We start from the raw sequence: 13,816 nt of genomic DNA, 5'->3' as shown, positions 1-13,816 counted from the left end.
CTTGGAGTTCCTTGATTTCTTGGAGGGTCGACCATTTCCTTGATGTCCCGCATTCCTTTTTCCTTTGCCATTGGACCTGCCATTCCTTTGATCGTTGTTGTTGAAGTTGCCCCTAGAGTTGTTATGATAGTCATCATCTTGAGTTGTATCCCTTCTATTAGGACACTCCCTTGCATAGTGGCCAAACTTATTGCAAACAAAGCATCTTCCCTTCCTTCCATTTTTGAATCCCGGTCTTCCTTGACTTTGCTTCTTTGAACCTGCATTGTTCTTCCTCTTGGCATGAGCAGAGAATGCAATGGGGTTGCTTTTATTAGAAGGCATCTCTTGCTCCACCATTCATGTTTCTTCTTGAATGCATCTCGACATCAATTCTTCAAACCTTGGAATTCGATCATTGTTGAGTATAGTGGTTCTAAATACATACCACTCAGGTGAGAGTAAGTTCCCTGTCATGAATGAATTCTCCAATCGAGAGTAGATCATTCTTGATCTCAGTAATCCTCAAGAAATAGGATTGAATGTCCTCGTCATTGCCCATCTTAATATCCTTCAACTTATTTTTGAGAAATAGAATTTGATTAGCATTACTAACCTTGAACATGTCGACCAACCTACCATATATCTCCTTGGAAGTCTTCAATTCGGAGATATAGGCCACGAGATGCTTGTTGATCGAATCCTTGATAATCTTCTTCGCTTTGACTTCAGCCTTATTGTACTTGGTCTTTGCAGTAGCCGATGCATTTGAAGGAGGTTCAGGGATTTTACCCTGCACATAATCCATCACTTCCTTCTCTTCCAAGGTCAAATCAAGAGACATCTTCCATCCATGATAGTCAAATTTATCATGGAGCTTGTCTTCAGTGGGGAAGTAGGATGAGGAACCCATTGAGTCTTTTTGTCCTTGTCCAACTGTCTTTGGTGATTGCTCTTTCACTCTTGCTTGGGCTTTGTCTTCACCTAACCTCTGATACCATGTTAATTTTAGGCAACAATGGTATGTTCTATGATTTAGAGCAATTTTACTTCAATTTCTTTATGAGCCTAATATCAATTTCAGTTTAGCAATCACATAAACATGTAAGTAAAATGGTGATAGAACAAAAGCATAAATAGTAGAAGACAAGCCAAGACAAGAGGACACAAGTTGTGGCACCAGCCAGGGACAAACCCCAATGTGGGGAAACCCTTGATCAATTCTTCTTTTAGTCTTCAATAGTTCAGCAGAGAGAGATAGTACAATTTACAAATTCTGATAATTTATAACAGCAACAAAAGAGCCCTAACTAGAAAATTCAACGTAGGTCAACAAGGCAGATTTCTTCCTCAATTCTGCTCGGTCAAACCCAACAACTTCGGCCTTCAACAACAAATCTAATCAGCACAAAACAGTCTAAAAAAGTATCAAGGATATTTGTCAACCTTGAACCCAAGAGTAAAAGCATCCTTGAAATTTCTTTTCCAAACATGTACCTTTCCATCAATAAAAGCCACCTTGAATCTTTTATCTTCCATTACTGAAATGGACACCAGGTTCTTCTTGAGATCGGGTACATATAGTACCTCTTGCAAATGAATAGTGTTACCTTGATTTAATTGAAGGGTAACATTCCTTACTCCCTTCACGAGATAGGTGGCATCGTCTCCAAGGATGATCTCCAAGTTTGTCTCCTTTTCTATTAGATTAGAGAGGGCTTCCTTGTATCTGGTGAAGTGCCTTGAGGCACCACTATCAATCAGCCAATTTCCCAAAGTGCCCGGAGGAGAGGCGATGGAGAGGGCCAATATAAGATAGTACTCTTTTCACTTATTGTTAACAACTTTGGATTCATCATACTTGGAGTTCCTTCATTTCTTGGAGGGTCAACCATTTCCTTGATGTCCCGCATTCCTTTTTCCTTTGCCATTGGACCTGCCATTCCTTTGATCGTTGTTGTTGAAGTTGCCCCTGGAGTTGTTATGATAGTCATCATCTCGAGCTGTATCCCCTCTATTTGGACACTCCCTTGCATAGTGGCCAAACTTATTGCAAACAAAGCATCTTCCCTTCCTTCCATTTTTGAATCCCAGTCTTCCTTGACTTTGCTTCTTTGAACCTGCATTATTCTTCATCTTGGCAGGAGCGGAGAATGCAATGGGGTTGCTTTTATTAGAAGGCATTTCTTGCTCCACCATTCTTGTTTCTTCTTGAATGCATCTCGACATCAATTCTTCAAACCTTGGAATTCGATCATTGTTGAGTATAGTGGTTCTAAATACATACCACTTAGGTGGGAGTCCTCCAAAGGTGGTGAGAGTAAGTTCCCTGTCAAGAATGACTTCTCCAATCGAGAGTACATCATTCTTGATCTCAGTAATCCTCAAGAAATAGGATTGAATGTCCTCGTCCTTGCCCTTCTTAATATCCTTCAACTTATTTTTGAGCAATAGAATTTGATTAGCATTACTAACCTTGAACATGCCGACCAACCTGTCGTATATCTACTTGGAGGTCTTCAATTTGAAGATATAGGCCACCAGATGCTTGTTGATGGAATCCCTAATAATCTTCTTCGCTTTGACTTCAGCTTTATTGTACTTGTTCACAACAGCCGATGCATTTGAAGGAGGCTCGGGGATTTTACCCTGCACATAATCCATCACTTCCTTCTCTTCCAAAGTCAGAGACATCTTCCATCCATGATAGTCAGATTTATCATGGAGCTTGTCTTTTGCCGAGAAGTAGGATAAGGAACCCATTGAGTCCTTTTGTCCTTGTCCAACTTTCTTTGGTGATTGCTCTTTCACTCTTGCTTGGGCTTTGTCTTCACCTCACCTCTGATACCATGTTAATTTTAGGCAACAATGGTATGTTCTATGCTTTAGAGCAATTTTACTTCAATTTCTTTATGAGCCCAATATCAATTTCAGTTTAGCAATCACATAAACATGTAAGTAAAATGTTGATAGAACAAAAACATAAATAGTAGAAGACAAGCCAATACAAGAGGACACAAGTTGTGGCACTAGGCAAAGACAAACCCCAATGTGGAGAAACCCTTGATCAACTCTTCTTTTAGTCTTCAATAGTTCAGCAGAGAGAGATAGTACAATTTACAAATTCTGATAATTTATAACAGCAGCAAAAGAGCACTAACCAGAAAAGTCAACGCTGCTCAACAGGCCAGATTTCTTCCTCAATTCTGCTCAGTCAAACCCAGTCAACTTCGGCCTTCAACAGCAAGTCTGATCAGCCCAAAACAGTCCGAAAAATTCCAGTCAAAACTGATCAACAAAAGTCAAACCTGCAGCCAGCCCTAGTACAGTCAAAGCTGGTCAAAACAAAGGTCAAATTGCCTCGGTTCTTGTGCCCAGATCTGCGGCCTGCTAGGACAGAATTCCTCCACCCAAAATCGCACTAAAACAGGCCAAAGCTTGGTCAACGCAGCCCAAAACAGCCTTTTGGAAATTCAGTCAAACCTGGTCAACACTGAAACAGAACAGTACAGTCCTTTCCTTCGCACGTGTGGAGAGAGAAGCTGCCCAGAAATCCATACCCAATCAGATGAGGAGGGAGGGAGATGTGTGAGGATGAGTGTGTTCAAATGAGGAGGAGGCATCATGTATTTATAGGCTAATGTTGAAGATGAATAGACGTGACGGTTGGGCCTCTGAGCCTACATGAGTTTGTTGGCCGACCTTGTCAATTTGTCCATAATCAAAATAAATTCATAACTTTATTTGTACATGTCAGAATGGGATGATCTTTAGATCAATCCTACACCTCTTGGAGAGAGGAATCCAAAAAATATGTCAGTTGTCATAAATGAGATGGCCAATGTGGTGTTTGGCCATAGTTGCCAATTTTAACACATATTGACCAAGGCTTTGGCTAGAGGGAGATTTGTTTATTTCAGGGACAAACTGGGTGTAGTTGAGAACACCTTCGTCTCTGAGAGGGAGTGTTAAATGAAGCTAGAGGAGGGGTTCAGCTATTTTTGCAGGTGCACTAAATTTGCTGGAGGGACACACAAGTGAAGCTACGGCGCAGTTTTACTTTTTTCTTAATTTTGACTTACGAAAATTCTAATTTTCCTATAGTCAAAAAATAAATCGATCTCTGCCGTCCATTGAGATTTAATCTCAGCAGTTTGTGGAATATGGAAGGCCAACTCTACTTTATAAGGAGAAAAAGGGTGCGGACTTGGAAAACTACACACTATAGACTTGGTGGCTAAAGGCAGCAAGAAGAGAACACTTCAGGCTAGGGTTCCAGCAAACTAGTGTTTCAGATCAGTGCAGATACAGGAAGAAAGAGAGGTTGTGACAGCTTCAGATCTTTTCCAGCCAACATATACTTCAGCCAAGCCACATTTAGTGCGCAGAAGAGGCTGTGTTCAAGCCAGACGAAGTTGTACGAGTTCGTACAATGCGCAGTTTGACTGAGCCAAGAGGCTGAGAGAGGGTATATCCACGTGTTGAGGAATTTGCAGAAACAAGGGAAGTTTTCCCTTCATTGTAAAAATTTTCGAACAATATTTTTGCTGAAGCAGCCTAATAGAAGCCAGCAAGTTTGCAGGTTTTCCTCAGTTGGGGTTTCCTGGGTAAATTTTCTGGTATATTGTTTATTGTACGCTTGTGACTTTGTGAATTTATTTTTCCACTGCAATTATTTGTTAGAATACTCAGCATATTTAGTAAAAACGTTTGGAGTTCAGTTTCAGTTTTTTTGTCCCGGAATTTTTATTAAATTAGCAGCTGGGTATTAGAAAACTAACACTAAAGGCCAGGGACTGGTAATGAGAAGCATTATACAAAGGGAGGTCGTCTTCAGAATATAAAGCAATGACCACAGAGTATAATGATAAAAGTGATCCGTCAAAAACCCCAAATGTGACCTACAGAGAGCGTTTCAGATGACTCTAAATGATGCCTGATGTTTCATGGGATTGAAATAGCGAGCCAAAAGGAAGCCAAGCTCCTCATAGCAAAAGCTTGAACCGCAAACATTCAGACAAATACTAAAAACACTAGGCAAGATATGTGACTTCCATGAACATCTGCGTATCCCTACTTTATTACTGTAGTGTCTGTCATTTAGTGCTTAGATTCATGTTGAAAACATCAGACCATGCATGTTGATATCAGCAACAAGGATTGAGGCAGTACTCCATTCACTGTGGAGCAAGATACAAACTTCCAATGAATATCTGCACGTCATCCCCCATTTTGCTCCAAACAACAAGAGTTGTTGTTTCTCTTCTTTGTTTATGAAGTATGTACTAGCAGACAACATGTTGACAGGAGAAACAACCAGAACAAAAGACTTGGTTGCCAGTTGAACCAGGCTAGAACAAAATGGATAATGAACTTATTCTAAAGGAAAGGAAACAATTTCAATATGCCAAAACAATAGAATGGGAAATTGGAAATGTTTGAAAAGTTCTCTATGTAGTGGTCCAAATGTGTAAGAAATTTAGCATTCTCATGTTTCTAAGAAATTAACTGTTAAACATCACCACCATAAAATATGTAGGACAGCTTCGGGATAAAAACAAACGAATTTAGTGAAATTTAGCAAGAATCACAAACAAAGTAAACCAAACAAACCTTTAAATACTTATACAGACAAATAATACCTGTTTGGATCCATCCCACTGCTAGCAAAGGCATTCATGGCTCTCAGAATGATGTCCTTAATTACTTGATGCATGTGTCTTGAAAAGTAGCGCCCTTGAGACGCAAACTGAATAACAAACTGCATATCCAACACAAACTGAACCCCCAAAATATTGCAAACATCAAGTCAGTGACAATATATGGTGCAATACCCTTGAATGACTACAGGAAATTTTCAATCCCCTATTACAATCACTGTACCTGCTGCAAACCTACAGGCCCCAAGGGCTTTGGACCATCTTCAATGTCCTCCCAGAAAGTCTGATCATCAGAGAGCCAAATTATAACAGTCTCGGTGAGCCTCATTAATAATAACGTGATGACCCTTTCTCTGCCAGGTAGCATCTCTGTTGCAATGTGCAACAACCTGTCCAATTTGGCAAAGAGCTCCTGCATAAAAGCACTTCAATGATTTAAAGAGCTGTATTTTTTTATTTCACCTTCTACCTTATCCAATATTTGTCAAAAATAATTACTGGGCCCAGAAAACAAAGAGTAACAATTTAGTCTCTAGTACCCAAACAGACAACTAATGACTATAACACTGCCATCTCTATTGCCCAGATCATCTTTACTCTGGACAATAGAAACAGTTTACCTAGGATGCACTTCTATATTCACTTTCATCTTCCTTTCAATATTACATAGGAGCTGCTTTTGCACTCCTACATTGTATTCACACTATCACATGTATCTCTCGGGCCCATTGACCTACTTCCGATATCATTTGTCAGTCATTAATAAAATTACATTTATCTTATCTGATCTGGTGATTAAATTCGATCCAAAATAAATTCAACTATGCCAGAAACTAAAGATCAGAAAAAATAACTAAAATGTCATAAGCAGCAATCAGATAGGCACACCTCATATGATTCCTAAAACATGAATAGTCGTTTACATTTGATATGAATTCTTACATGCTACAGAAAATTCAAAAACCTTTCAAGTTTCCACATTGCAGATATGAACTATAAACAACTAACCAGTTTTAAAAAATCGTCTTCTCAACCCACTAGTATACTACAATCATACAAACCACCTTAACAGCAATGAGATAGACATGACGTGTACAACTCCTAAAACAGGAATAGAGGTTTACATTTGAGAATCAAGATGAACTCTTACACAATAGTGGTTTACATCTAAAGTGATTTCTTACTATCCGTAGAAAAGCCTTCCCACACTGCAGAAATGAAGCACAAGCAATTCACCTGTTTTAGTAAACTGCCTTCCCAACAAAAAGTATACTAAATCATTAATAAGATTTGTTAGCACGCAGAACGAACCTTGGACGAGATGTTCAAGAGAGAGGCAGCCATCACCTCCTGAGCTCCTCTCGTCTTGGGTTGGTTCATGCCAACTCAAAGGGAGTTGTCCCTATCTATACCAATGACCTATGGATCAAGGTTTTAAACTTCAGTCAACTCGGACTCGAACTCAGCCAAGTTGGCTAGGTTAAACCCTGCTGAACCATCTCAGTCTTTGAAACTGTTCAGGGAACTGGTTTGGTACCAAACCGGTCCAACTCAGCCCAGTTGAACCAAATTGACCTTCACATGGATTCAGGGAAAAAAAAAAATCTTAAAGATTAAATCTAATACCTAATTTCACAGACCCTAAGCACTAAAACCTGTTAATAAAGAGAATCCCCCACTCCCCCCACCTCCCTCACCGCATCCTACCCAATTTGCCTCACATCTCTCTCATTGAGCATTAGTGAGTTTTTAGAGCAGCATTAAAGACTCTGATTTTGTAATATTACCAATTTTGTGAGTTCAAAAATAACTAAGTTTTGAAATTTTTTGGCGATATTAAATAAAAAGGAGATAATATTATTTGGAGATAATAAAAAGGAGAGGCATCCAAAGCCATGACAGAGTTTCTAGATGGTAGCCACCCTAGGCTGAATGGTGAGGATGTTTTGCATGATGGGTTGTCTATCGAGGAGCAGTTGGAGTCTCATGTTGAGCCCACGATGGAGGGGGATGCGCAACCGTCTTTTGGGCTAGCCATTGATGAGGGGCAGCAAGGAGAGCACATGTTAGGACTTCAGCACAATTCGCTTCAGAGGCACACTGATGCGGCTTACAACATTATTAGCCCACTCTCTATGCATTGGAAAAAGAGAGGCAGAGTTGCCTAAACAGACCCTATGGGATGACCAGGTCAGCGGGATGGAATGACAAGAGCTTGTTCCAGGTATCCTTGCATTCGATCCTTCTCACAGGATTGGATGGCGAGAGGTACTGAGTTGGTATCCGATGGAGCGAACCAAGCACTTGGATATATCCATGGCCATGGGTCAGCAAAGACCGTGGGTTACCAGAGGGGCTCGAGGGCCAAATTGTTGTTGAAATCCAAGTGGGATTCCCCGCCACAGCATGGGCTTGGTTAGTGGTGGTATTAGCGGTGTGATGGATTCGGTGACCAAGCGCCCAAACACTTTCAGATCTCCATCAGCACTAGTGACAGGATGGATTGATAGGTGAGCAGACAGATTTCATGAGTTGTCTTGGCATATTGATTGTGCGTGGGGTCATAGGATGATTAGCCTACTCTGGAGTTGGAAGGAGGAGGTGGCATCGACCATTGTATGGGGACAGTGCTCTCTCACTGGTATATTGCACACAAGAGCTACTAAGGATAGGTGTAATATTGTCATTCTCATTAGCATGTGAGGAGTTAGGTCGCTCAAGTCCGTTAGGAAATATGAGGAGATTTAGCTCACATTATGGAGGGCTTACTAGCAGAGTGGTGGATGCATTGGCATATGTGGGATGCCATATGGTAGAGGGGGGTACGACAATGAGCAATGGTATCTAGTGGTGCACAGAGTTGTGCTACAGAGTTCAATGCTATGCAGAGGAATGCGGGGGTACGTATTTGTGTTTAGCAGAGCATGAAGATGCACAACACCTTGTTGGATTGTTGCCATTGGAGAGATCTCATAATGGGGACATCAGACACACTATGGGGTTTGGCACACCTAGATTTGGAGAGCGAGTTGATCACAGGGTTGATCGTGAGCTTCCATTTATCACTCTCCAGCATTGCACACTAACACGAGGAACTTGGATATCATCTCTTCATGCTCTCATTTCGAGCTACAAGACCCAAGAGGTTCATCTGAGAATGTTGGAGGGGACACGGCGCATCGGGAGAGAAGCTTTCCAGTTGTGGCATATGGTCAGGGCGCGAGTTTGCGGATGCGTGCTTGGGGGTAGTCCAATCTTCTGCAGAGGTAGCACTTGCTCCACCCTTGAGCCCAGACTTAGGGAGATGCATGACCCCCTTTTGTCAAGACATTTCGGGGTGTCTCAGGAGCATCTACAACAGTTGGTGGACCTTTCTTGCAGGCAGATGTTGAGACTCCAAGCAGTATTGGGGAGCGCCTTCAGGAGGCTAGACAACAAATCCCTCTGCGTGTAATGGTTGGCGCAGGGCAGTTATGCATGCACCATGTTTAGTCAATTTAATTGTCTTAAATTGATTACATAAATTATCGACCGGAGTTGGTAAACTTGTGAAGTGCAAGTGCACTATATATGCTAGAAGCCTTTTGAGTTTATTAAGATAATGATTGTGGATGGTTTATTTTTAAGGATTTTCTTTGTTCCTATGTTCCTAATGAAAACTAAAGATTTATAATACAATCAATTCTTAAAAAGGAAAGTAAGGTAAGCTATCATGATCTTCTTTAACTGACTAATGTTAGTTACTATGTAAATGATAAAAACAGAGCTATCTAAACTAATGTTCTAGAAAGATAATTACTTCTATTCTAAAAAGAATTACTTCTATTCAAAGATAAAATTTATAAAGCAATCTAGATTAAGATCTACACACTACAATTATCAATCTTTAATTGAAATAATAAAACAAAAGCAGAAAGAATATGATCTCAACAAATATATCTATTTATGAAAGGAAGGAGATTTATATATACAGTCCTATTTTAGAAAGCATGTAAATGAATTGAAATTGACAGAAAACAAATGGAAAACTGTAAACAAATAATTATAAAGAAATGAAACTACAATAATGCAATTCTGGAAAATAACGAAATGAATGAACCTCGACTGCCTGCAAGGGCCCTCCACAAAACAATAGGTTTATAACTCTATCTCAACAACTAATTGCGCATGATATTCATTAAAATACTTCTTCAATTAAAGAGGAACAACGTCACGGAACTTCAAACTGTCAATTACAAATTACATATATGCCTATGTGTCTTTGGTTTCTGTTCACAAAGATATATATATAGCATTCGCGCCTAACAGTTTTGAGATTTTCATGCCTTGAAAACTTAAAGACAATCCTAATCTAAATGCTAATATGATCATGGAAATTATAACGCTTCTCGATGATTTTCTATTTGGAAAGCAAATGAGAGATTTGTGATTGATTTGAACTCTTGTTGCTCGATTCATCCACACGTTGACTGGCTTCCTTGACTACACCACTGGGCAATTTTCTTGATGATTTGGCTCGGATGAATAGGAGGAGATCAATTCCTATCTGCCCATATGTTTCTTTGCTTGGATGGTGCACTGGAATCCGGTAAACCATGGAGGAAGTTGCAAAATCATAAAACAACTGCAGATTCGTGTCAATTTCGTAGCTATTACAAACTTTAACTAAATAATAAGGCACATTAACAAGTATGAAAAATAAGACATCTGAGTACCTTACCATGTCAAAATCTCTTATCTTACTGTTTATTGGAGTTGATAGAAGTGATGAAAATAGGAAAAATGGATGGAAGTGATGTCAAAAATAGAACAATCATGAGACTCTACACACCAGATTGGTTTGTGGTGTATGGAGTATATATATATTGATTACACGCGGGGATTTGAGATATGGTATAGGTTGGTACCACCAGTGGTCAGGTCTATGCCGCAGTCGATCTGGCTGTGGGATCCAGGGATTTGGTTGGTTGATTGGTCACTCTGTTCCGTGACGAGAGGGATTAGGACCAAGAGCAACCCAACTCAGACTAGGTTTGACATGTGGGAGAGCATTGAGGCCTTTGTTGCATGGCAAGATCGGTTTTCCTTTTTGCTACTACGGATCAATATTAGTGTTGGATCAAAGCTAGTGTTGGGTAGGCCTTGACATCGTAGAGATGCCTTGGCCAGATGTGTTGAGACTCTAAAGATATTTTGCCATCAGGTCCCAGGAGAAGAGGATACAGATTGTGCGGGCAGACGATCATGATCAGAGTTGCGCAATGACAACATGGTGGCAACGTTTTTAGACTAGCATAGGATCCAGGCATCACAAGACTTGCCAGTACAACTACCCTTAGGGATGAGCTGGTTTCTATAGGGGATGATCATGCAGATCTTCCATCGGGCTTTAGTGATATGCTGATGACTTGGGGGATTTCACCGGTTTGGCAGGATGTCCAGCAGGAGGAGAACAAGGGGAACACATGCAGAAAAGGGTTCATCTCCATAGGGATTGGACTGCATCTTCAAGAGTCTACTCTTGAAGTGCACAAGATCATTTACTCAGGAGGGTAGCTTCTCGAGGGTCTGCTCAAAATTTTACATTGTCATGGTGCTATGCAGAGGGCTTATGACTTTATCTTATGGGACAGCGAGTGGAGCGAAGGAGGCTTCCCATGCATCAGGATGGTTTGGGACCCAGGTGTCACGGATTTTATTCATGTGGGGATGGTGCCACAGCGAGTAGTTCAGTGGCACATTTGGGACCCTGGCATTAGGCTAGCATTTGGAGTAGCAGCATAGGATGATATTGCTCGAGGACAAGCAATTTTTGGCAGGGAGGACTATAATATTCCCAATTTTTGTGCAGGCAAAAATAACTAGGGAGTTTTGACCATTTTTGGCAATATTAAATAAAAGGAGATAATATTATTTTGTGGGAGAAAAGCGAAAAAATATTATTTTAAGGAGAATGGCGGCAAAATAGTATTTTAATGGAGAATGGAGGAAAATCATTATTTTATTGGAATGGCAGCAAAATAATATTTTATTGAGAAAGGAGGCAAATTATTATTTTTATTTTTATTCAAAATGGCGGCAAAAAGTCTACTAGCGGAAAATGGAATCCACCAATAAAATAATAGGGAAAAAAGGAGAGTCTAGAAGCTAGAGGAAGGCTCAATGGAGAATTATAAGAGGAGGATGGGCTCAATTGCAAATCATTATATTCCTATCTATCTCTTTGACATAGAAAGAAACTCAAGCGAGTTTCAAGTGAAACTCTAAGCTAATTTCGGTGGACTTCGAGCGCCACCCTAGTTAGCTCTTGGGAAGATTATTTCAGTTCTTCCATTGTGTTTATTGCAGAGAGTCTCTAGCATTTGAATTCATTGTTTGCATGAGGTTACAGTAGTTTTTGAGCTTGCAGGGTTTAATAAATCTTCAAGAGAGCCAAGTTTGTTGCCTAGACCATACGCACAGCCCAAAACCATATTTCCAGATCTGAAGCAAGGAAAGATGGACAAATTGCATATTCCATATTTGTCTTTAAACAAGGTTTACAGTTAGAGAAGGTCAAGCTTTTCATCAATTTTCCAAGAGGCAAAATATTCATCATACTCAGAATTTTAGTGCCAAAGCAAGCCCAAATTTCTGTCTTAAGGGAATGACAATTTCTGTTCATTAAAGAGGGTTGTGTCATTTCAAAAAGGGAAGCCGAATTTCATTTAACACCAGCACTCATTCCTCTCAAGGCCGCATTGATCATCCTCATATTTCCATGTGCCAGAAAGGGAGTATAATTTGGTGACCGAGATTGACTTCAAGAAGGGGCGAGATTTCTCATTTATTTCTCCACAGCATATTCAGAATTTTCAGAGATAGATCTCTGCCAACAAAGTCATATTTTAAGGAGGCTGTGATTTATGCATCAAGAGTCCAGCATTGGAGGGCCGAGTTGTTTATGGAAGACACAATGTCTCAGAAGTTCTGAAGGGTGATCAGATTCCTGAACCTCACTGTCATGTTTTCCTTCATTTGGGGACCAATTTTCCGAGCTAAATCAGCCAAGGTAAATCGCTGGAAATATACAGCAAGGAGGCCGAGTTTTAAGTTGTTCTGGGCATATTTCCCATCAGCCAAGAGCATGAGTTACCCTCTCTGCATGGAAACTGTACATGCTGGAAAAAGGGACAGATTTCCTTCCATTATGGTGGATGTACTTACTGCTGTTGCAAAGGTGTTTTCTGTGCACACTAAACTCATTTAAATTCTTGTACTTGTGAAGGCACCATCAAATATAAACCAGGTTCTTATTATTCTGCCATTGTCATTTTATATATTGGTATACCAGTGTCAAAAACAGTGTATGGTTGTTTTTGTTAATTCTGGTATAAATTCTGAGATTTAATAAAAAAATATGTGTTGGACTGAGTGTACTTTCATGAGCATAAATTGATGGAATGTTAATCATTCAAACCAAATTTAAGAAGAACACCTACAGCAGTTCATCCACTGACTGTTTGATGGAAACAAGCACTGAAAAACTTAACCACATTTTGAAAACTCAGTAGTATTATGGATCAGTTCCTAGTGGGGATATTAAAGATTTAGAGCCTGGAGCTTCTTCGGTTTAATCCTCGTGGGTTGTTTGCAGTGGATTTCAGGATTTGGCATCTAAGTGAGAAGTTTATAGCCCATCTTCAAGCTTGGAGGAGTTATCGACAGGATTCTTGTGCCCATTGATCTCTCATTCAAAGGTATGTTAAATCTGCCCCTGTTGTTTCTCTCATAGAGATGCAATCTATTTCTTTTATTGCAAAAAAATGCTATACGGTTTGCATATTTGCATTTGCAGATTTGTTTGCATTTACCATGGCCCCAATAGCAAAAGACATTGCATGGATCCATACTGATGTCATTGATGACCAGATGTGCAAATATTGCAAGAAACACATAAAAGGGGTGAGGATTCATAGATAGAAATAACACTTAGATGGTGTAAGAAGCCAAATTGTCCCATGTAAAGCACTAGCAGAAGAGATTGGACAAATCAGATTCGACTTGCTACAGCAGTTTCAAAATTTGAAGAAGAGAGGGCTACACAGGAAGCAATAAAGGCTGAAATAGGAAGGAACAAGCAACTTGCCATGATGAGGGCATCTAGAGGAAATCCTAGTTTTGATTTGAAGGCTCTT

At 40.0% G+C, this 13,816-nt stretch overlaps 1 protein-coding gene across 1 annotated transcript in view; it reads right to left on the bottom strand.

Annotated features, from left to right (window-relative positions):
• LOC149230533 (exocyst complex component EXO84B-like) overlaps positions 1-13,816 on the bottom strand; it is a 202,029-nt gene that overhangs the window by 34,369 nt on the left and 153,844 nt on the right. Inside the window, exons 5-6 of the mRNA XM_089379011.1 lie at positions 5,863-6,051; positions 5,622-5,758 (exon numbers count right to left, since the gene is read on the bottom strand). Coding sequence (XP_089235137.1) covers positions 5,622-5,758; positions 5,863-6,051 — 326 coding nt within the window. The remainder of the gene's footprint in view (positions 1-5,621; positions 5,759-5,862; positions 6,052-13,816) is intronic.

This window comes from Pinus tabuliformis, chromosome J (genome assembly GCF_031772625.1).
Source record: "Pinus tabuliformis cultivar Carrire ecotype Pingquan chromosome J, CPIR1, whole genome shotgun sequence".
In the NCBI taxonomy this organism is placed as follows: Eukaryota; Viridiplantae; Streptophyta; class Pinopsida; order Pinales; family Pinaceae; genus Pinus; species Pinus tabuliformis.
The sequence above is the reverse complement of the archived record's forward strand: the minus strand, read 5'-3'. Positions and strand labels throughout refer to the sequence as shown.